Below are 24,433 nucleotides of genomic sequence, written 5' to 3' on the forward strand. Positions count from 1 at the left end.
GTTTCCATAAAATCCCAAAAGGACAGGGTTCAGAAAGCTTCTAGGTTGGTGAACATGAGAAGGTGGGGAAGTCATGTGCCCAGAAAGCATGGAAGCTCCGTACCCCTTCCCCATACCTTGCCCTATGAATCTCTTCTATCTGGCTGTTCCTGACTTATTATCCTTTTATAATAAACTGGTGTTCTAGTAAATAAAATGTTTTTCTGAGTTAGGTGAGCTGCTCTAGCAAATTAATCAAACTCAAGGAGAGGGTCATGGGAACCTCCAATCTAGAGCCAGTAGGTCAGAAACAAGGTGACAACCTGAATTTGTGATTGGTATCTGAAGTTGCGGAGGGGGTGGGGGGCAGGTGCAGTCTTCTAAGACTGAATCCTTAACTTGGGGGATCTGATGCTATCTCCAGATAGTGTCAGGACTGAGTTAATTCCTTGGTGATGTGGGGAAAAACATACATCTGGTGCCCGAATTGGGGAGGCACACATCAGTAACTTACTGCTGCTTCAGGTTGTTTATTTAGTGTGGCAATATACCAAACTAAGAAGAGTTCTACTTTCTGGGATTCTTTCAAATACTATTACGATTGAGCCTCATGTGTAAACAAGTTAGTTATTGTGTTGCCTTTTACATATAATTCTTACCTAATTTCTCTTTCCTTTCCTTGGAGACCAGTCCCACCTTTCCTCTTAGTGACATCATACAGAATTTCTGCTTTTGCTTGTTTTATGGCCTAGCTTTGGTCAGCAAACTATTGCCTATGGGCGATATCTAGACCACTACCTGCTTTTTGTATAGCCCGTAAGGCAAGAACGGTTTTTACAGTTTTAAAACGTGGAAACAAAAATCAAAAGAACGCTATTTTGGGATATGTGACAATTGTACAAAATTTAAATTTCATTGTCCATAAATAGTTTTATTGGAACATAGCCATGGTCTATGGCTGCTTTCTTGCCACAAGACCTATGTTGAAGAGTTGTGACAGAAACTATATGGCCCACAAAACTTTTAAGTATTTACTATATAGCCCTTTACAGAAATATTTTGCTGACTTCTGGCTTGGCTGATTGTTTGCATGTGGTGTTCCTTCTCCATTTCTCTATGAGAGATTATACTTAGATGATATTTTCACAAATAGAGGTTTTCCTAAGCTAGAAACCCCCCTACCTGGTTTCTCATAATGAAAGCTTTCTTCTATTCAATACTTTGAATGTATCTAATAATAGATTCCAGTGACCAAATAGTTTAGATCTCTCAACTGAATTAGGAATACCTGATCAATTCTTGAAAGATTATGTTCCCCATATTAACTATCCTTCGCAATCCCATTTTTACATACCACAAATAATATACACCAATTATGACAGGAAATTATTTGTAATTGATCAATTTTTTTTTCTTGTTTGAAACTACTAGCTCTGTAGTTTCAAACAAAGAGTTAAGCAGTATTAATTTGTAGTGTTGTGGCTGAAAGTGTCATGTTATTTGTCTTTACAAAGGAGAATTAGACCAAAATGCTATATTTAAGTAATCCTCTCAAGTATTAGTAGCCAAAAACTACTTTGTTAGATATTTTTAAAATGAGCAAAATACTACTTTAGATACTCCCAAAGCTAAGTGAGGGCCGCACAGGACAAGAACAATCAACCTGACCCTGCTTTAGGGTTATAAGTCATTTAAGACTCTTTGGAATTCTTGTAAGTATTGGCACCTGTACTTCACTGGAACTGGTTAAGTACCTTGGTAGGGTGATCTATAATTTTTCAAGCCAGGACACTTCTACAAATGAAAGGGGAACTAACTCCCTGAGACCCCAGGACAATAGGCATAAATTGGACTGTCCTGATACAACTGGGATGTATGGTTCCCCTAACATTAGAAAGGGAAGCTTCTGTTCTGTTTTAATATGCTACCTCTAATTTATTTGTTCCAAATAGAAGGCAAAGGTAACAATCAACTTAGCCTAGATAAAAAAACTGTCAAACTCTCAGATTCTTTCTGAATGTAAACATTAAGTGGCACTCCTAATTATTTCAGTAACTACATTTTCCTTCATAATTGAGAAGCACTATTTACTTTGGTAGTAATGGGGCCATGATGTATTAAACTTCTACCCAAATATGTAGATTAAAGGCTTTATATTTACTTACTTTAAATGTTGACTACATACTTAAAACAGATTACTGAAGAGTCAAGTAGGAAAATAAGATCCAAAACAACTTTATTTGTATAGGCCAATAGGGTATTCATAACTCAAATACTGAATAAGTTTTGGGTTGACTAGAAGTCCATTCTTCACCAAGACTACTTTATGGAAGCAGTATAAAATTACATTTGGTATTTTTCTCGGTTCTCTGGCATTCTTCAAGCTTGCAAGGATTCAGAACACTTTAATGATAGCTTGTTGAACAGCAATAAAATTGATGTCCTTAGAAGTCAGTCTCTCACAAAAAAGACGTTATATCCAAGCTCTATCAAAGCCCCAGCCAGTAATGCCCATAAAGGAATGAAGACATAGGACAGATTCATGGTAGTAAACTGTTCCAGTTTAGCACAGAGTGCAAGGCAGAAGGCTAATTTAAGTAACATTGCAATGAGGTACCAGGCTTTTTTTTTAATGTTGTGTGATCCATGTCGAGGGTCAAAGCCAGACTTACATCGCCCAGCCATTTTCACTATCAGCATGACAAGAAGGATAGTATCAAATATCCAGACTGGAATAAATATGAGGAACCAGTTCCAAGGTGCCTTCTCATCCAGTTTCAACACCAACATGATCAAGAAGAGTAATGTGAAAAGCCAGGTGAGTAGTACTCTCTGAGCCAAGGACATTCTCATTTAAACAGTTTAAAGAGGCTGTTGCAGAGTCGAAAAAAGGGAAATATACCCTAAGAGAAGGAAAAAAAGTCAAGATTGTTTTGACACCACAAAAAAAAAATCATTTCTATTCCTGGTTTACAAAGCTGGCTCTTTCCCAATCATAAATTTCCTAATGTTGAAAACATTCTACCAATATTCCTTTTATAATCTATAAAATTTGTAGCCATCTTTGACATTATATCCATCACTCCTTATAGCTGTGACAAAATACAATTTTTAGTATATCCATTGGGTATAAGCTCTATCAAAATATCTCAAGAATAGTCTGCTCCATTTCACTGCTGTCACACAAGTCCAGGCACTCATGATCTTTTTCCTGCACCTCAGGGATGTTCTTAACTTCTTTTTGTACATTTGCACACCTATTAATTTTCATTCAATTTCAAGGAATATTAAGAAAAAGCATTCAAAATCAAAGTGAAAAAGGAAGGGGTGGTATCAAGCCAAGAGAGAAGAGTTTTAATAAGGAGGGAACAGTTAATAAAAACTAAGACATTAAATAGAATTATGATTTTAAAGAGGTCATTGGGCTAAATAATATACAACACATTGATAACACTAGGTTTTCACACTGTTTAATCTATGGGTCTTGCATTTTCTAAATCAAAATTTCTCAAAGGTCTTATAAATACCTATTAGTCTAAAAACTTGTTTTTTAATAATACTCTCATTTTTTTTGGTTTGTATAGATCATGCTTTTTTATTACTTGCTATCCAATAATTAAAACCACTTTAAAAACTTTTGATGTTTCGTGATTATTAGAAGCTAAATTATTCAGTAATTAGGGCTATTTCTTATAGTCCTGTTCTGTCTTACTGATCTATATTTCTGTTTTGTACTAGTACTGTATGACTGTTACTGGGTATGTTCTAACATCTGGGAGGTCTAGTACCCATTTACTATTTTCTTTTCCAGAATATTTTCTACTATTTTGCCCTTCCATGTTTTTCAATGCTAAAATCACTAATTCTTAAAAACTTGAATTTTGATAGGAATGCATTAATCTATAACACTTAGGTATAAGCACTTACTTAATCTTCACATATAGGTTTACAGTATTTTCCATACTTATTCAAATTTTTTATATCAACCTTGTGACCATCTGGAAAAAGGATAAGTAGAATGGCAAATCAGAATCCAGGATGCATGAAGTTGGGTAAGGAGTTAAGAGAAGATAATGAAATGCAAACAGCTGACAACATTTTATTCCTTTGAAACATTTGGAGAAGATGAAACATAAGACATACAATGAGGATGACAACGGAAGGATCAAGAAGAAATTTTCAATAAAGGAGAAATCTAGGTACGATTATAAACAGAGGGAAATAAGCCACTGCGAAGGGACAGACAGGATGAGAGAGGACACTTGATGGCAATAGGAAAAGATCAGAAGGTAGTGGGGATGGTAACAAAAGCATGGGTAATAGGAGTAAAAATACAGGAAGACAAGAAACAAGGAAAAAGTGAGGAAACTGGCTAAATACATCAAATACCCTAGACTATCATGTTTAAGTAATTATATTTTAGAACTAACTTTGACTGCTACATCTCTACTACTTTAAACAGTGGGTGGCTATCATGGTGCAAGAGTATGCATCTGTTTTATATCAACAGTGACCTATGAGTCCCCTAGCTCCCTTCTTTCCCTTATAGCTATCTGCTTGCCCTCAACTTGTTTACTTAGCTGGCATATACTTCATACTGCAGTATGAAAAACAGATGCTTTTGCTCCCAGGAAGGCATTTTCTCTGCTGGTCTCCTTTCCTGGTTAGACGCTGCCATAGTGGAATGCAGGGCTGAATTTGGAAGAAGAGATGGAAAGGTGCGTACTCATAAGTAACTACAAATGATTTTCATAGTGTAAATTGAATTTGCTCAATTCCAGTTTCCAATCGATCTGTCCATTTTTGTGGACTTTTAAAAAGTTTATGGTAATACATTTGCTTAAATGTAACTTTTCCATCAGCCAGCCATTGGATGAGTCAAGCTTCATTTTTTTCTCATAAAGGACTGAGTAGCAACTGGTCATAGGAAGGGTAGCTGCATTCAACACAGGTACTTTAAGACCGGAGGTGAAAAGGCTGCAAAGAACACAGTCTTGTGGTTACAAGTTTTATTATGTGGAATGCAACAAAGTTCTGTATGCACTTTTACTAAAATGCTCTTGGCTGGGAAGCACAATTTTGATATTTAAATGATGCTTGCTTGAAGGGTTATGGATGCTGGGGTACAATGATGACATAAAACTCCGATTTCATTAATTTATTAATAAATCTCCGTTAATTTATTATATTCGTTTCCTACTACTACTCTTCTTTCTTCGGGGGGGGGGGGGCGGGGGAGGAGGGCTGCATACTCCAAAAACAAAAATTTGTTCAACTAAACTATTTCTCATTTGAGGTACTTATTTTTTGCACCTGGAAGACAGTTAAGTATATGCTTCCTTATCCGTTATTAAAAACTGCGCTGTCCCTAAATGGAAATTTAAAGGGCCCTGCCCACAGTTTCAGCGTCTCGGTGTCACATGTGTGTGGACTCAAAAGAACTGGTCCACGGTGCTTACCACACCATCTCCATTTCCCTTCTTTCGGAACTGCCAGTACACCTGCAAGGGAACTCGTCCCGTCCCAAAGACAGTTCTACTTAATGAGCCAACAACACAGAATTCCCCTAAATAATAAATCACTTTCTAAAGGTTGAGCAACCTGACCATCCTTCAAAGGAACAGCGTTCTGCTTACATCTACCTGATTTTCAGGCCTACTTGTCTCTAGAACTTCCTAAACTACTCTTGCCCTTCGTCTTCAAACGCCGACTGTCCGCCAGCGGCGCCCTGTCCGGACTCCCCACATTCCGCACCGTGGGTCCACTACATTTTGGGCTTAAGCGCAGTTCTTGTACAATATAGTCCAAAATGCAAACAGAAGCCTGGTGCCAAGCAGGTGTATGTGCATCTGGGGCCAGGAGTGTGAGGAGGTGAAGGGGCGAGGGGCGGTGGCACGGCCCACGGAAGCACCGGGAGGCCTGCGGCGGGGCGCCAGAAGGCGGGGGGCGAGTGCACTTCGGGCGATGCAGGCTCGTCGGAGCCCCGGACTCACCTGGCAGCGCCGCTGGCTGTAAAGCGGAGAGGGGCGCGAAGATCAGGAAATCCGCCAGTTTGGATCTCTGGCCTTTTCCACACTTTTTCCTCCATTAAATCCAGAACCCGTCACATGATAATCGAGAAAAAGATCTCAGTTCCGCCTCTCCAAACGACCACAGTGGAGGTTCTCTCAGTTCTACCTCAGGGCCGCTCCCACATCCGGGGCAGGGTCTCACCGCCCTGGGCCTACCCTATAGGTAGAGCGAACGCCAATCTGGGCTCAGAGGCCCCCTTCTCTGCGGTAATTGGACCATTCGGCCGCCAGTGCAAACCAACCGACGTTTTCGTACGATCGGGTTTGTCAGAAAGGCGGCAATAAAAGAACCCACTGGGCCCGCCTCTCTACTGCTACGGGCTAGGAGGAAAGTCAGTCTAAGCAGAACCGGGAGCGCCCATGGTCCCATTGGGCCCACAGGTGCCAATCAGAGTTGCCAGAGCTCGGCCCCGCCCCTCCCCTCGCTCTCCCAGTCCGCGCGGAGACTGCAGGCTCCGGCGCAAAATCCTGCGGGAGAGGGGGTGGGGCGACGGCTCTGGAGGCAGCGCGCCCGCGGGCGGCTTCGTTGTGACTCTTCAGGCTCCCGCGGCGGCGGCGGCGCTCGCCTCGGTGTCTCCCGCGCGCACCCCAGCCGCCTCCTAGCGGCGTGGCGCCCTTCCCTACGGTAGGAGCCGGCATCACCTCCGCGCTGGGGCGGGCCGTGTGGAGGTCGTTGGGTTCTGACAGGAGCCGAGGATGAAGCTGGACGCGGGAGGAGAGCGGTGGGTGGGATGGAAGTGGGGGTTCTGGGGGCAACGCGTCGTCCTCCGCTGCCGGGACTTCCTCGGCAGCCGCCGGCACCTGCGCTCCGGGGTCCTATCATTTGGCCGGTGGAGGAGGCTCAGCCTCTCTTCTCCCGAACCCGCGCGGTCCTCGAGCCTTGATGGTGAGGGGCCGAAGCCCAGCGCCGCCTCCCGCTCTCCGTCCCCTCCCAAGGCCCCTCTCCTTCGCTTCCTTCCTCTGGCGCTATGCTGGGGGCGCGTCGGGTCCTGGAGGGCGTGCGGGGCTATTGGGTGCCCGAGCCCAGGCTGGCGGGGAGCGGCCAGCTAGCGGCCTGAGGAGGGGGCGACTCTGCGCGCGCTGGAAGCCGACTGCAGGGGGTCGCTGCCCTCCTCCCACTGAGCGGGCAACAGTTTAGTTTTCTGATTCCAGCACTGTAATCCTTGGCAAGGATCTTAAAGCGATATTTCTTGTCTGGAAACAATGCCGTGGACCATCAGCGTGCTTCACCTTATTTTTATCTGCCTGATGTTGACAACCAGTGTTCTGGTATTGTTCTTTCGAGTTATGGCTTTCTAATGCAACACCTCCTTGTAGAACTTCGGAGATTATTTTGTCACTAATCTGTCAGCCTTTTAATTTTTAGCCTGGCCAAGGGAGAAAAAAAAAAAGGAACTGCTTTATAACAACATATACTGACCAAGGGAAGTACAAAATCTGGAACAATTTATTAAACTCAGCATCTGCATACCAAGTAATTTTAAAATTCATTGTGAATGCGTGAATGTATTAAATATTTTTTCATTTATACTTGCTCACTTTGTTAATGGCATTCTTGCTTACTTTGATATTAGTTTGTTTTTTGTGGTATTTTGACTTTATAGTTTTTGGTTAGCTTTAGCCAACTAGGCATTTGAAGATTTTTTTTTCCCCTCACTTTGAGACTGTGGCTGTAGCCTTAGTATTTGCTCTTGTTTCTAAGGATTATGTATTTTTAAAAACTTCTCCAAAATGGGCTTTTTCATAGATTTTTAAAGTTTTAAGGAGGAATTCTGAGATTTTGGAATCTATGCACTTTAGCCTCAAGAGCCATAAAATAGCATAATAATATAAAACCCTAACTTTTTGGAGTAAGGATTGCTAAGTTTAAGAGAATGAAATGGGTATCCCCTGTCAGGTGTAGTGGCTTAGCCTCTGGATTCCAGAGGAATCTGGAGGTATGGGGAGAATGAGCCATGCCTGAGACCAGACACAGGTGGTTTCAAGAACGTTTTCTTGCTGGGAAAATAGCCTGCCTCCCATACAGGTTAATTGACTGCATGCATCGGATAGTATTAAGTTAGATGGTAGTAAAGTAAGAAGTGTCTGAGTTCCAGTTTTCAAACTTTCTGGTAGGGCTTGAAAAATGTGGTGAGCAAATAAAATATAGTATACAATGGGGGCACTCTAGCATAGTCAAGCCTCCAAGAATAAACTTTTTTTGAGTCCAAACTGTCACTGGACAGTTGGCCCTAAAAGTCAAGTAAGTGACCTGAGCAATTTTTCTTTTTTTAAAGTCTCAGAAAATACAGGATTTGCTTTTCTCAAATCTCTTATAAAAGCGGCTTTTAAACCATGAACCTTTTTGGCTAGTTTATTTCATTCAAAATTATAAGCAAATTTTTTTTTTAATTGAAGTATAGTTGATTTACAGTGTTGTGTTAGTTTCAGCTGTTCAGCAGGGTGAATCAGTTATATATATATCCACTCTTTTTTAGATTCATTTCCCATATAGGCCATTACAGAGTGTTGAGTAGAGTTCCCTGTGATATGTAATAGGTCCTTATTAGTTATCTATTTTATATATAGTAGTGTGTATATGTCAGTTCCAATCTTCCAATTTATCCCTACCCCACCCCCTTATAACCATAAGTTTGTTTCTTACATCTGTAACTCTATTTTCATTTTGTAAATAAGTTCATTTGTACCCTTTTTTTTGATTCCATATATAAGCCATATCATATGATATTTGTCTCTGACTTCACTAAGTATGACAATCTCCAGGTCCATCCATGTTGCTGAAAATGGCATTATTTTATTCTTTTTTATGGCTGAGTAATATCAAAATTGCAAGGAATTTGTAATTAAAGTCTGCACTAGACTGAGCGGAAGAAAATTTAGGGTAGCATGTAGAAAAAAATGAGGATTAAAAAATAATTGGATTGCTTCTATATTATCTCATTTAATCCTTATAATCCTAGGAAATAGCTACTGTGATTACTGTCCTCCCATGAGTTAACGTAGGTTAACTCATGTGTTCAAGATTTCTCAGCTAATAAATTGGTGGAGGTGGAATTCACATCTAAGTAATCTGATTACAAAACCTATATTCCAAGCTCTTGTGCTTTACCATCACGGTAAAAATGGCTTCATAGAGATTCGGTTGAAGGAGACTAATCAGTGGAAAATAATGCTGCAAAACCATAAACTAAATATTCAGTAACGCTTTGAGATCATTGTATAATAGGCACTGTTCAGTGTTGCTGGGATGTAAGGATGGAGTCACCTTCCCTGTCTTTGAGGAACATCCCTTAGTGGGAGAGAGAGATATTTGAAGAAACAACGGTAATACAATACAACATATACTATAAGAGAGTGCCGGAGGGTCTGTGGTTTCATGGAAAGAAAATTCAGTTAAAGTTCAGACAGAGCAGCGTTTGAATTCATGTTTTGCTTTGTGACCTTGAACAAGATACCAAACCTTTTTCATCTTTAGTTTCCTTATCTGTCAAGTGGAGAGAATAATACTCCAAAGGGCAGTATTAGTATGAAACAGAATATGTAAAGTACTCTCACATTGGTAAGTCCTGAATAAAGAGAAAGGAACAAATAAATTGAACAGAGTTGAGAAGGGGTTAGAGGTTTAGCAGGGAGCTGTCTCTGGAGCCTTAAAGTGTGACTGATAATTATTATTAGTGGGGAGGAAAGCATGAAACACAGAACACACAGAACTGAAGGCAGGGTCTCAGAACAGGAATATAGATTGTTGAGGGAATGGCAAGTAATTGTGGCTCTGTATGGAAAGTATTTTTGAAGGCCAAATGTAAATGATAATTGTATAGAAATGTGGCTGGGCAGTTTTAGTGGTTAGAAGTTGCATACTTAGATACTGAAATTATAGGAATATCTCAAGAGCTTGTGCATTGTTACACTTTTATTTAATATTTACCTTTGAATACTTATTTTCCCTAGTGTCAGTTAAAACTTCATTTCCAGTTGTGTTCAGGCAAGCAATTATTTCATTGCGATACTTTGTTCTAAGCTATAAAAAAAAGACTAAGGCAATTGCACCTAATTTGTGGGATGTATTTTGGGATTATTTAAAAAAAAGAAGATGACTCTTGGGAATTCCCTGGAGGTCCGATGGTTAGGACTCCTTGCTTCCACTCTAGGGGGCCCTGGTTCTATCCCTGATTGGGAGCTAAGATCCCACAGGATGCGTGGCTTGGCCAAAACAATAAAAATAAAATGAGTAAGAAGAGTCTTAAGTGATTGATTGCCTTCCCTTAACCCCCTTACCTACTCTGTTGCCATGTAGAGTCAGTATTGCAAACTACCCTTTACATATATATTGACTGTCTTTTCTGACAGAAACTTGAGATATGACAGTCGGACAGAATGTTTTAAATTGGGACTGTCCTTGAAAACCTGAGAAAAAGTCCCATGCTTATGTCTTCCCCTCAGGTTAGCACAGAACCATAAATACTCACATTGGATTTATGAATGTGGATCACCTGATAACCAGAATCATATGACTGAGTTGAAAATATTAAATGACTTTCAGGAGAGCTGCATTTTTAGTCCAGCTTGTTAGCTTCATATAAATTGCTAAAATGACACAAAATAATAGAGGTGAGTTTTCAGATGAGAAAAAAATTGCTTCCTAGAACAGGTAATTTTAGTGGGCTAGGAAAGAAAATATGCTGGACTTCATTTTGAACAGGAACTGGGGCAGGAAATGGCTGTGGCTGAACCACAACCTGATAATAATCATAACATGATTAAATTTGACATTTAATGAGAGGAAGTAAAGGGGAAAAAGTGCACTGTATGCAGCTTTCCAGTTTCAGAAATAGTAGGGAAAGGGACTGTTAAAACTGTATCTACAGAAATTTTGAAGACATGTAGTAGGCATACATATTTGTTGCATGAATGAAAGCACCTTAGTCAAACATTCAGTACAGTGGTCTCCTACAGGTAGCAAAAAGCTTATGAAAGTTATGTGGCACAAGTTTTGGTGCTCTGCAAACCTAGGTTCAAGTTTCAATTTTGCAGTCCACCTGTTGTCTAACTTTGGGCTCATTATGTAATCTTTTTGAGGTTCAGTTTTAATCATAAAATGGAGATACCTGCTTTGCAACATTTTGAAAATTAAATGAGCTAATGTATGTGAAGCACTTGATACATTGCCTGGCTTATAAGATTTGCTCAAAAAAAAAAAAAGGTTGCTGCAGTTGTTCAACTAAGTGGAACAGGTGTACTTTTTTTTTTTTTAGGTGTACTTTTTAAAAAATAGAATTCTCAAATAGTGTAAAGGCAGAAAATGGCAAGCAAACAAAGAAAACCTTGAAAAGAGGCAGTGGACGTTATATAGGTAACAGGCAGAGTTGAATAAAGAATTGAATCATTGCAGCCACATACAACAAAAAAAAGGGAGAGAGCTTCACATTCTCAATTTTTTTTCTGAAGCAAGGAGATCAGATTCATTAAACCAGATAGAGCAAATAAGTAGGATTTTGCTATGCTAAATGACAATAAAAAGATCACTGAGATTGGGTCTCCTGTACTGTGAATTAAGTATATAGGGAAAGGGACTTATTTTCTCAAATGCTCATTACCACTGACTCAATAATGCCCTCATCATTTCATTATTGTCACCGGTTGCTTTACTTTTTTTTTCTGACTGCTTGGCACGAAGGAATCGAACCCAGGGCCCCTGCAGCGGAAACACAGAGTCTTAACCACTGGACCAGAGAAGTCCCAGGTCTCTTTACTTTTAATTTAGCCTCATACTAACCAATTCTGTACACAGCTTCCTTCCAGAATGATTATGCTGAAATACTAACATAACCGTATCAAACATATACACAGTGCCTGCATATGATAGTTAATAAATACTTGATCTCTCCATGTATCTTAAACTTAAGACAGTATTAAATAACCTGCAAATTTATGCCTGGAGTTTTCTTTATGGGAAAGATTTTAACTATAAATTCAATTTCTTTAGTAGACAAAGGGCTTTTTATTTCTTTTTGAGTGAGCAGCGATTGTATCTTTCAAGGAATTTGTCAATTTAATTGTAAGTTGTTAAATTCATGGGCATAAAATTGTTCATAATATTCCTTTATTATCTTTTTAAGATCTGTAGCAATGTCCACTTTCTCATTTATGACTTAATTTGTGTATTTTCTCATTTTTTTCCTGTTCAGTCTGGCTAGAAGTTTATCTGTTTTATTGATAGTCTCAGAGAACTGGGTTTTGGTTTTCTTTATTGATTTTGTGATCTCAATTTCAATAATTTCTATTCTTTATTTCCATTTTGCTATTTACTTTGCATTTTATTTGCTCTTGATTTGCTAGAATCTTTTTTTTTTTTTTTTTTTTGGCACACGGGCTTAGTTGCTCCGTGGCATGTGGGATCTTCCTGGAGCAGGGATCGAACCCATGTGCTCTGCATTGGAAGGCGGATTCTTAACCACTGCGCCACCTAGGAAGCCCGATTTGCCAGAATCTTAAAACGTAAACTTAATTCATTAATTTATTGCCTTCTAATATAAATGTTTAATGCTATAAAATTCACCTCTAAATAGTGCTTTGGATGCATCTTACAAATGTTGATATGTTGTGTTTTCATTTTTGTTCAATTCAAAAACCCTTGCTGATTTTCTTTGTGATTTCTTTGTTGACTCTGTTGGTTATTTAAAGGTACGTACAGAAGTTTCCCAATATTTGGGGATTTTCAGTTGTTGATTTCTGATTTAATTTCACTGTGGTCAGAGAACATAGATTATGTGATTTGAATCATTTTAAATTTATTGAGACTTGTTTTATGGCCCAAAATATAGTCTCTCTTGGTAAATGATTCATGTGCACTTGAAAAGAATGTTGGGTGGAATGTTCTATAAATGTCAGATCAAGTTGAGCGATGGAATTTTTCAAGTCTTCTCTATCCTTCCATATTTTATATCTGCTTGTTCTCTCAGTTTTTGAGAGAAGGGTGTTGAAATCTCTGACATAATTGTGGACTTGCCAATTTCTCCTTGCATTTTGATCAGTTTGGCTTCATAGATTTTGAGGTTCTGTTACTAGACGCATACATATTTAGGATTGTTGTCTTTTGATGAATTGGATCTCTTTATCATTGTGAAATGGCCCTCTGGTAATATGCTTTTCTCTGAAGTCTACTTTGTCAGTATTGCCACTTCGGCTTTCTTTTGGTTAGCGTTAGTGTGTTTTTTAACTTTTTAACCTACTTGTGTATTTGTATTTAAAGTGGATTTCTGGTAAATCTCTGCCTTTTAACGTAGACTGTTTACATTTAATGTGATTATTGATTTTATTGGGTTTAAATGTACCATCTTGCTGTGTGTTTCTTTATTCATCCAATCTGTTCTTTGTTCCTTTTTGTTCTTTGCCTTCTTTTGTATTATTTGACTATCTCCTTTATTTTTTATGTCTATCTCCTTTATTGGAGTATTAATTATCTATAGCTCTTTTTTTTTACTGCTTGTTTGTAATGGCTGTGTACATCTTTAGTTTATCACATCTACTTTGAGTAAAACACCACTTCTCATATCATATAAGAACCTTATAACAGTATATTTCCATTTTCCCTTCTCAATCTTTGTGCTGTTGTCATACATTTTGGTTTTACACATGTTATGAATTCCACAATGTATTTCTACTTTTTAGCTTTAAATGGTCAATTTTCTTTTAAAGGGATTTACCCTTTCTTCTTTTTTTTTTAGAAAAAATGCTCTTAAATTTACCCACGTATTTACCATTTTCAACGCTCTTCATTCCTTTGGAATTCTTTTTCCATCTGGTATCATTCTCCTTCTTCCTGAAGGACTTCCTTTAGTATTTATTGTAATGCTGTACTACTGATGAAGTTTTTTCAGCTTTTGTGTGTCTGAAAAAATATTTTTTGACTTTATTTTTGAAACATATTTTTGCTGGGTATAGAATTTTAGGTTGACACTTTTTTTTCTTTCAGGACTTTAATGATACTGCATCACTGTCTTCTCACTGCATTTTCCCAATATGACATCTGTTATCCTTGTTTCTTTATGCTGAAAGTGTTTTTTTTCCCCTCTCTGGCTGATTTTAAGGTGATCTCTTTGGTTTTAAGCACTTCATTATGATGTGCCTAGGTGTTTTATGTTTCTTATGCTTGGGGTTTGTTGAGTTTCTTGATTTGTAAATTTATCATTTTTCATCAAATGTGGAAAAAGTTTGTCCATTATTCAAATAGGTTTTCTATGTTTCTTCACTCTCTCCTCTCATTCTGGTTCTCCAGTTACACATATATTATGCCACTTGATATTGTCCCACAGCTAACTGATGCTCTGTTTATTTTTTTAAAATATTTTTTTCACTCCTTCTTTCAACTTGGATAATGTCTCTTGGTCTGTTCTCAAGATTATTAACCTTTTTTTCTTTTCAGTTTCTGATATGCTGTTATCTCATCCAGTATATTTTTCTTATTAGACATTTTATTTTTCATTTCTAGAAGTTTGATTTGAATCTTGTCTATATCTTACACATTTCTCCTTTACATGTTCAGGCTTTCTTCTCCTTTCTTGAATACAGTTGACCCTTGAATGATGTGGGGGTTAGGGATGCTGACCATTCACACAGTCAAAAATCTGTGTGTAATTTTATAGTTGGCCCTCCATATCCATGGTTTTGCATCTGCACATTCAACCAGTCACAGATCATGTAGTACTGCAGTATGTTTTTATTTTTAAAAATATGTGTATAAGTGGAACTGCATAGTTCAAACTGTTGTACAAGGGGCAGCTGTATATATGGAGTCTGTACTAGCTGAGTTTTTTAAAAATTGTAAAAAAATACATAAAATTTACCATCTTAATAATTTTTAAGTATATAATTCAGTAGTATTAATTACATTAACACTGTTGTGAAACAGCTCTCCAGAACTTCTTCATCTTGCAAATCCGAAACTCTGTATGCATTAAACAACAACTGCTCTTAATCCTTCCCCCATTTGCAGGCAACCATTCTTCTGTTTTCTGTCTCTGTGAATTCAGTTATGCTAGTTATCTCAAATAAATGGAATAATACAGCATTGGCCTTCTTGTGACTGGCTTATTTCACTTAGTGTAATGTCCTCAAGATTCATCCATGTTGTGGCATGTGGCAGGATTTCCTTCAAGGCTGAATAATAGTCTATTGTATAATTTTTTTTTATTCATTCAACCATTGGTGGACAAGTGGGTTACTTTAATATCTTTGCTATTGTGAATAGTGATGCTGTGAACATGGGTATGCAAATATGTCTTTAAGACCATGCTTTCACTTCTTTTGGATATATACCCAGAAGTGAGATTTCTGGATCATATGATAGTTCTGTTTTCAATTTTTTGAGAAACTTCCATCCTATTTTCTGTAGTTATTGCGCCACTTCATCATTGCATTAACAGTGCACAAGGGTTCCAATTTTTTCACATCATTGTCAACACTTGTTATTTTCTGTTTTGTTGATAGTAGCCATCATAAGGGGTATAAAGTGATATCTCATTATGGTTTTAATTTGCATTTCCCTAATTATTAGTGATGTTGAGCATCTTTTCATATGCTTGCTGGCCATTTGTATATCATCTTTGGAGAAATATCTATTCAAGTCATTTGCCCATTTTTATTTTTTTTAATTTATTTATTTTTATTTTTTTAAAGATTTGTTGAATTTATTTATTTGGCTGTGTTGGGTCTCCATTACTGTGCATGGGCTTTTTCTCTAGTAGTGGCGAGGTTGGGGGCTACTCTTCATTGTGGTGCTCCAGCTTCTCATTGTGGTGGCTTCTCTTGTTGCAGAACAGAGGCTCTAGGCTCTTGGGCTTCTGTAGTTGCAGCACACAGGCTCAGTAGTTATGGCTCATGGGTTCTAGAGCACAAGCTCAGTAGTTGTGGCGCATGGGCTTAGTTGCTGCGTGGCATGTGGAAACATCCTGGACCAGGGCTGGAACCTGTGTCCCCTGCATTGGTAGGTGGATTCTTCACCACTGTGCCACCAGGGAAGTCCCATTTGCCCATTTTTAAATTGAGGTATTTGATATTTTGTTGTTAAGTTGTAGTTCTTTATGTATTCTGGATATTAACCCCTTATCATATATAGTTTGCAAATATTTTCTCCCATTCCATAGGTTACCTTGTCACTCTATTGATTGTATCCTTTGATGCACAAGAGTTTTTAAGTTTGATTTAGTCCCATTTGTGTATTTTTACTTTTATTGTTCTTCAGGTTGTCACAACCAAATAAATCAGTGCCAAGCACAATGTCGTGAAGTTTAATCCTAAGTTTTCTCATATGAGTTGTATAGTTTTAGGTTTTACTTTTAGGTTTTTAATCCACTTTGAGTTAATTTTTGTATGTGGTGGAAGGGTTCACCTTCATTCTTTTGCATGTGGGTATCCATTTTTCCACACACAGATTGTTGAAGAGGCTCTCCTTTCCCCATTGAGTGGCCTTAGCCTTCTTGTCAAAGATCATTTGACCATATATGCAAGGGTTTATTTCTGAACTCTGTTCTGTTCCATTGGTCTATTTGGCTGTCTTTATGCCAGTACTACACTGTTTTGATTACCATAGCTTTGTAATATGTTTTGAAATCGGAAAGTGGGACTCCTCCAATTGTTCTTTTACAGAATTACTTTGGCTGCCTGGGATCCCTCAAGATTCCATGTGAATTTCAGGATGAATTTTTCCATTTCTTCAAAAAATTGGAATTTTGATAAGAGATTGCATTGAATCTGTAGATTGCTTTAGATATGTATGTTTTAATAATATTAAGTCTTCCAGTCATGCACATGGATTTCTTGCCATTTGTGTGTGTGTGTGCGTGTTATACACACACACATAATGTATATGCACACACATAATGTATACATACACCCACAATATTTTGTATAGAAGAGCTGTTTTAATCATATCACTTTTGTTATTTCTAGGTCTGTTTCTTGTAACTGATTTTTCTCCTCATTATGGATCGTATTTTCCTTTTTCTTTGCATGCCTGCTAATTTTTTTTGGATGCCAGACATTGTGAATTTTGTTGTTTGGAGCTGTCTTTTCTTCGTATTCTTTTAAATATTTTGAGTTTTGTTTTGGGACACAGTTAAGTTACTTAGAAACAGTTCTTCAAGGTGTGCTTTTAAAGCTTTGTTAGATAAGTCCTTAGCATCCTCTAGTACAAGGCTAATTTAGCTTTATTACTGGGGCACCAACCACCCTTCTCAATATTCTAGCTATTGCCCATTATTACAGGATTTTTCCACTCTGTGAACTCTTACCATCCCTATGTGAACTTTGGTAATTGTTATGCCTTCTCCTTTCTGGTAGTTCTATTCCTGGCTTTAGGTAGTTTTTCTTCATAAGTGTGCTGATCAATAATACTCAGCTGAAGACTCAGAGGGAATCCTCTGCAAAGCTCCAGAGCTCTTTTTGTGATGTTCTCTCCTCTCTGGTACTTTGCTTTGAGAACTTTAGTTGCTTTGGTGTTATTGAACGCTCAAATCTGTCCTCTCAGCTTGGGGAGACTGTCAGGCTCTGCTTTTCTCCTAGCACTGTGACCTGAAAACTATACAGGCAGTACTCTTAGGAAATCATAGGGCTCACTTTTTTGTTTCCTTTTTCAGAGATTACTGTTTTGCACAGGCTGTTGTCCAGTGTCTGAAAATGTTTCACATATTTTGTCCTTTTTTTTTTTTTTTTTTTTTAGTTTTAAAGGTGGGAGGGGGAATTCCCTGGTGGTCCACTGATTAGGGCTCTGTGCTTCCACTGTGGGGGGCTGCTGGGTTTGATACCTGGTTGGAGAACTAAGATCCTGCAAGCCCCATGGTGCAGCCCAAGGGGAAAAAAAAGGTGGGAGGATTAATCTGGTCCCTGATATGCCATCATGGCTAAAGTGGAAGCCCCTCTATATTAAGTTTTAAAGTAATACTTTAAGTGTAAAATACATAAAGTACCATTTTTAGTATTGTTTTAATTAAAGCCCATGATTTTAGAATGTATTAGCTTTGGATAGCAAGAATCGAAGTATACCATTGTGTTTTGACTAGTTAAGTGTGTTTATGTTAAGTTTCCTCAACATCCCTGTTGCACCTGAAACACATGTAGGAATGTATGGTGAATTAAAAGGAAAGCAACTAATTGCATTTTTTTCTTTTTAAAACTCAGTTCTCATTGACAAAAAAAAGTAAGAGTGAAAAACATGGCTATATTATTACTAGGGCAAATTAATGAAAAGTATGTATTGATATTTCTCTAAAGGTGTAATAATTCAGATTTTATCATCATTGGAAAATATTTGCAACAAAGACTAAAAATACTGCTATGATCCAAAAATACCTTTTATAGTTTGAGCAGTCAGTGTAACTTAACTTTGTAAATAATAGGTATTAAAGGCTGTTAAAAATCTCTGTAGAGGAAATGGACTTAAGATGTTAGAAGAATATGTCTAAAAACGTGTCTGCTTATTGATCATAGGCAACTGAAATGGTCTTTTTCTTTTGATGGAGGTGAATTATGTAAAATCAAAACATAGTCAGTTTTCTTGTGCTTACCCTGTACTTTGCTTTCACTGCAAACACACTAAATGAGAAAATAAACTCAATTATAAAAGGAAGGCTTTATATGTATTAAGTTGATAGTGTGTGTGTACAAAATTAACATGAGAAAGGAGGTGTTTTGAAACTGAATTAAACCTTATTATAGTTATTTTCTTTTTTTATGTTGACATAATTTCAGACTTTAAAGAAAAGTTACAAGAATAGTATAAAGAATTCCTGTATATCCTTCAGAGATTAACCAAATATTAAACATTTTATTACATTTGCTTTATCCTTATTTTTATCTATATATACAGATATACATTACTTTTTTCCTGACTCATTTGAGTCTTGATACTCCTTTAACTCTATGAACCTCAGTTTTATTTCCTAAAAGCAAGGTCATTCTCCTACATAAACACAGTATGATGATCAAAAATCAGGAAACTAACTTTGACACAATACTGTTATCTAATCTTCAGATATTATTCACATTTCACCAGTTGTCACCATATTGTCCGTTATGGCAAGAGAAATCCAGGATTACATCCTGCCTTTAGTTGTCATGTCTCTAATTTACTTTAAGCTGAAACAGTTCAAGAGCTTATGTTTATATTTCATAATATTGACATTTTTTAGTGTTGAGGCAAGTTATTTTGTTGAATGTCCTTCAATTTTAGTTTAGTTGATTTTTTTCTCAAGATTAGAGTTGGGTTATATACTTTTGGCAGGAATATCACAGACATAATGTTGTGTTCTTTCCAGTACATTATAGTAAGAAGCAAATGCTGCATTTTCTCCTACTACTGAAGGTGGTAACTTTGATCATTTAGTTAAGATGATATCTGCCAGGTGTCTCCAAGGATAAGTTATTATTTTACTCTTAGTAACTAATAAGTACCTTGTGGAGAGATGCTTTGATTATGTAAATATCCTGTTACTCTCAGACTTACCCATTGGCTTTAATATCTGTTGATGATTATTGTACAAATCAGTTATCAAGATGGTAGCTTAAAAGTTCTCATCAAAGGGAAAAAACTATGTAATTGTGTGAGGTGTTGGTTGTTAACTTATTTTGCTCTATATACATGTATCAAATCGTATGTTGTATAACTTAAACTTATGCAATGTTATGTCAATTATATCTCACTAAAATTGGGGAAAAAAAGATGGTTGCCAAATGGTGATTTTTGTTTTCCAGTTCACTGATTTCTTCTGTGTTTATTAGCAGGCTTTCTGCTACAAAGACAGCTTTTTTCTCTTATTCATTCATTCATTCATTCATATAAGTATAGACTCATTGATTCTTATTGTATTCTTTTGATACTGTCCCTATTATTTTTTGAGCACTTTAATTTCTGACCCAACAGGATGTTCCAGGATCACCTTGTACTGTCTCTATGTCAGCCCTGGAATCAGACTTTTCTGTAAGGAGCATTGATTCTTTACTGTAGAATAGCATTTAGAGATTTGATTGTTAGATGTGCTTATTGCCACTGAGGAATCATTGCGTCTAGGCCCTCTTAGTAGATATAGCTAAGTGCATAGTATATGTGTGAGGATCTATGTGTGTGATGTGTGTAACACACCTTTATTTTTAGAAAGGGCTATTGAGTTAACTAGTGTGATGGCTGCTAAAAATTTAAAAAAGTGAACATATTCTTAGGCTGCATGACCAAGTGATCACGTCCCTATTAGTAGAAGTTATAAGTCCCCAGTGTTTTGCATTCTTCAGACGAATAGGTTGTTTTGTTGGCCAAGTAGATTCCAGAAATTTAGATCTTATCTAGTAAGGCAGATGACCTGGATAGTGAGAGGTTTGAAAAGCATGTTATGTGAAGAGCAGTTGAAGGAGCTAGGAATATTTAATCTGGGAAAAGAAAAGGTTAACCACAGCATCTACTTACTATATTATTTTATTTGAAGGCAGAAGATGTGGTAAATTTATTCTGTGCTCATTTAGAGTATGTAACTAATACAGGTGAATGGAACTTAAGAGAGACACCAGTTTTTCTCTGAACAGGGAAATTTTTGAGGCAAGCTGTCTTCTAGTGGAGTGAACTGTCTTGAAAAAGTCTCAGACTCAGCTATTACCTCTCTTCAATCAGAAGAAGAGTTTGCCCATTTTCATATAATTAATTTGTGCTGTGAGGAGTTGGAACTACTTAAAAGATGTCTGAGTATGTTGTATTTAATGGCTTAGTTAATTAAATGGCTCATGAGATGCATCATGAGGAAAGGGTTCTGGTCTAAATAAATGTAAGAAATAATGTGTACATGGTTTCCTCTTGTATATATATGATGCACAGCAACATAGTAGGCTCTGGGAAGTTCTCAAGTAAGAAAACTTGTTTGACTTTTTCTAATCTAGTAGATTTAGGGGACAGGTTATACTAGAGATGTAATCTCTGTATATAGTAGTCATTATATACGAATGGTATTTAAACCAAGATATTTTGAAGTGATCACCAAGGGGCTGAGTGAAGACAGAAGATGTCAAGGAGTGAGCTCAGGGAGAAGACAGGAGGCAGCAAAGAAACTGAGGAGTAGTCAGAAAGTTAGGAGCAAACCAAAGAGGTGGTTTCCTACAAGCTAAGTGAATAGTGTCCCAAGAGGAGGGAGCATAATCACCTGTGTCACATACTGCTGGTAAGATGATCAACTGAGACCTGACCATTGGATTTAGCAACCTGAATTCATTGGTGTCCTTAAAGAGAACTTTCAGTGGAGTTGGATTGAAGAGAGGAAGTGGAGAAGTTGGAGGAGATAGCAAAATTTTGCTGTGAAGGGGAGAAGAGAAACGGAATAGTTACATAGTACTTGCAGGGATTGATTCCAGGACCCCCCACCAGGGATACCAAAATCCACTGGTTCTCAAGTTCCTTATATAAAATGGCCTTGTATTGTACAGTTGAAGAGATTAGGCAGCAGTGAAAAGAATACGCTATGTGTAGTTGATCTCATGATTCTGGTTAAATAGTAGCTGTAGTATGTTTAGAAGGTACTTTCTTCTGTGGTATGGATTTGAATGGGCTAGAAGTTGAAATGTTGGTTTCCTGATTTATAGAAAATTCCCTCAGATTAGAAGAATGTTATAAGTGTAGTGGCTATTAAATTGTGTTGCATTCCTGAATTTCCAGACAGTTTAGGACAGTTGGCTTGATAGTTAATAGTAATATGGAGCAAAACTCCCAAACTTCATTTTTATTAACCTTGAATTGATGATCTGGACATATTAATAATGGTATTACATGAAATAGTGAGATTTGATGATCAACCATATGTTCATCATTTTAAAAATGACTCAGTTTCCAAGAACAGTTCAATTGTCCCATAAGAAGTTATCTGGTGTATTTAAAGCCATATGCCCTAATTTTAAATTGGCCTCTATAACCAGGGGAGAAGAAAACCCAGAAGACAATTTGGTTTTTATTTCTACTTCACCATTAACCCTCCATCTGCCTTCTTAGAAATAATTCCAAGCTCATTCCTTACATGTGTATGCTTTTGCTGCAGTTTCAGTTACTTACTGTAAGGGAGTGAAGTTGTTAGATGCCTGTGTTTAGTCTCCCATTTTTTTTCCTGATAGTTTGAAATATTTAAATCACTCTTTAAGTCACATGCATATCATTGCTTATATGTTCTCACAATTTAATTTCCTGTGATGATCTGGCCCTAGAAGAATCCAAAGTAACTTGTCAAGTAGGTCAGAACAAGGAGAAAGTCATTTTAGACAGAGGAATTATCACCAGGACTAGAAGGCAAGCATGAAAATATATTTGGTAACCCACATGGCTTGACTGTAGGCTATGTATATGGATGGCAGATTGGAGTGGGTAGGTTAGAGGTCATGTGTAGAAGTAGGTAGAGATGATGGATGCTACTGATTATAAAAGCAATGAATCTATGATCAGGTTGTAAAAGAAGGGTCTTTTGTATAGTATGTTGATTAAACTCTTAGGTAATATGAAATCATTAGAGATTTTTAAGAAGGGAAGAAACATGAAGAGGTCAGTATTTTAGATGGGTAAATGATGAAAGCAAAGAAATAATAAAAAGACTGTTAGAGCAGTCCAGGTAATAGATGATAGGGTCTTGCACCAGGTCTGTGGTAGTGGGGTCAGGGAGGGGTAATATGAGAGATGTTTTGGCAGTGTGACAGACTACAGTTTGTTCCTTCATATTTATTGAATTGTTCCTGTGTGCCAGGTATAGAATTGGTGGTGGTGGGAAAGGGAAGGAGACAAAGATTCTAGGATTCCTTGCTTAAATACCAAATTGAGTAGATAGTAAAAGAATAGTAGATTTGAGGAGGAAGAATGCATTTTAGCTTTGTTTTCCCTGGAGATAGTTTTAACAGGTTAACAGAAGAGCTTAAGCTTGGTCCTGTATTTTCTGTTTAGTATCTTGAATTTATAGAAAGAATTGAAACTGCGTGTCTTCTCTTTACTTCCCTCTGTTAGAAATAACGGAAGTAAAATTGCAGCTGTTATTAGTTTAGAATCCTCTTTTAGAATATTTAAATTTTGCTTTTCAGTTGAGTCAGTGTCATTAGTACTTAAAAAATAAGTGTTAAAAAAATAAATTTAGGGATTTATGAGTAAAAATGAAGTAGAATCACAGAATTTTCCTTCACTAAAAGCCAAATGAAAACAGGACAAAGTGGGTGGGGGAGGAGAAAGCAAAAAAATGGAAAAGAAGAGGATGAAAAGGGGGTATGTACAGCCTTATGCCAAATACTTCAAAAAGTGGAGGCCAGGAAAGAATGAGAAGATACTGGGTTTATCTGTCAAGGTTTATAATTCCAGCCCCATATCCCAGAAGCCAGACTAAGGAAAAATGAGGCCTGCAAAACAGGAAGTATTCTCACTAACACTCTCCAAGGAGGCAGATTTGAAAGATGAGTAGGGAGCAAAAAGTCAACAAAAAATCCTTGAGAAAACCCCAGATACTAATGCTGAGGCTCACACAGTTAGGGAGCATTGACATTTTGAAATGTGCTCTGGTTAAGAACAAGAGCCAAAGCCCATGAAGGCAGGATAGCCCTTTGACTGGGGGGATGGATCCTGGTATAGGACACTTAATGATGTTTCAGCAGTAGCTGTACTCAGTCCAAACTTAGCTCTTTCTTTCTTTATTTCCTGCACTGATGGGTTATAGAAAAATAGATTAGAAGCAGTAGCTAGCTCTCAAACTGAAGTTTGTGTGCATGCACATGTGTGCACAGAAATAAAAATTGTCCTAGTTAAGGTAAGGATGTTGAAGTTGTCAAGGAGAACCGATTGGATATCAGAATAAGTAGGAGCTCAGTGTAGCACTCCCCGTATTAAAGATGATCGAGATTAAAAAAAAAATGTCATGGCAACTCTACAGATACACTACGAAAAGAAAATAAAGGAAAGAAATGACCATGAAAAGATAGTAAGACTGTCCTACCTAAGCAAAGCTTGTATCCCTGGAATAGAGACTCCAATAAATGGAACAGCAAAAGATTTCAGAAATACCACACAAAAATTACATTTGCAGGTTGAAAGGCTCTAAACACCAGGAAAAAAATTTATGAAATGATGAAAAATGACTACACTCTAGTAGTTAGTAACTTCAAAAATAAGCAGAGAATTATTTTGGCATCCTGGCCAAAAAGAAAACCTGACTTATATGGGGGGGGGGGGGTGCGGGGGATCTAGCTGACTGCAAACTTCTCGATTACATACAATTCCAAAAGACAGTCGAACAATGTTTACAAAGTTTTGATGGTAAAAGTTTGTATCAAAAGTGTTATATTCAGCAGTATCAGATTTGATTTGACTGCTAATAACAGTGGCTAAAACTATA

At 37.4% G+C, this 24,433-nt stretch overlaps 2 protein-coding genes across 6 annotated transcripts in view; one reads left to right on the forward strand and one right to left on the reverse strand.

Annotated features, from left to right (window-relative positions):
- Nucleotides 1–2,198: 2,198 nt before the first annotated feature.
- Nucleotides 2,199–6,284, reverse strand: TMEM60 (transmembrane protein 60). The gene is made up of 2 exons (XM_057731134.1): nt 5,973–6,284; nt 2,199–2,882 (listed from the first exon to the last, which is right to left on the reverse strand). Exon 2 carries the CDS (start codon nt 2,830–2,832, stop codon nt 2,431–2,433), a length of 402 nt encoding a protein of 133 aa, XP_057587117.1. The 5' UTR covers nt 2,833–2,882; nt 5,973–6,284; the 3' UTR covers nt 2,199–2,430.
- Nucleotides 6,285–6,537: 253 nt separating this feature from the next.
- The window catches only part of PHTF2 (putative homeodomain transcription factor 2), a 113,780-nt gene continuing 95,884 nt past the window's right edge, over nt 6,538–24,433 (forward strand). For 4 of the 5 annotated variants that reach the window (XM_057732960.1, XM_057732963.1, XM_057732962.1 and 1 more), the window contains exon 1: nt 6,538–6,675. The gene's annotated coding sequence lies outside the window, so the exon portion shown is untranslated. The remainder of the gene's footprint in view (nt 6,676–24,433) is intronic. The other variant, XM_057732966.1, reaches the window with a different exon arrangement.

Source organism: Hippopotamus amphibius, chromosome 4 (assembly GCF_030028045.1).
Source record: "Hippopotamus amphibius kiboko isolate mHipAmp2 chromosome 4, mHipAmp2.hap2, whole genome shotgun sequence".
In the NCBI taxonomy this organism is placed as follows: Eukaryota; Metazoa; Chordata; class Mammalia; order Artiodactyla; family Hippopotamidae; genus Hippopotamus; species Hippopotamus amphibius.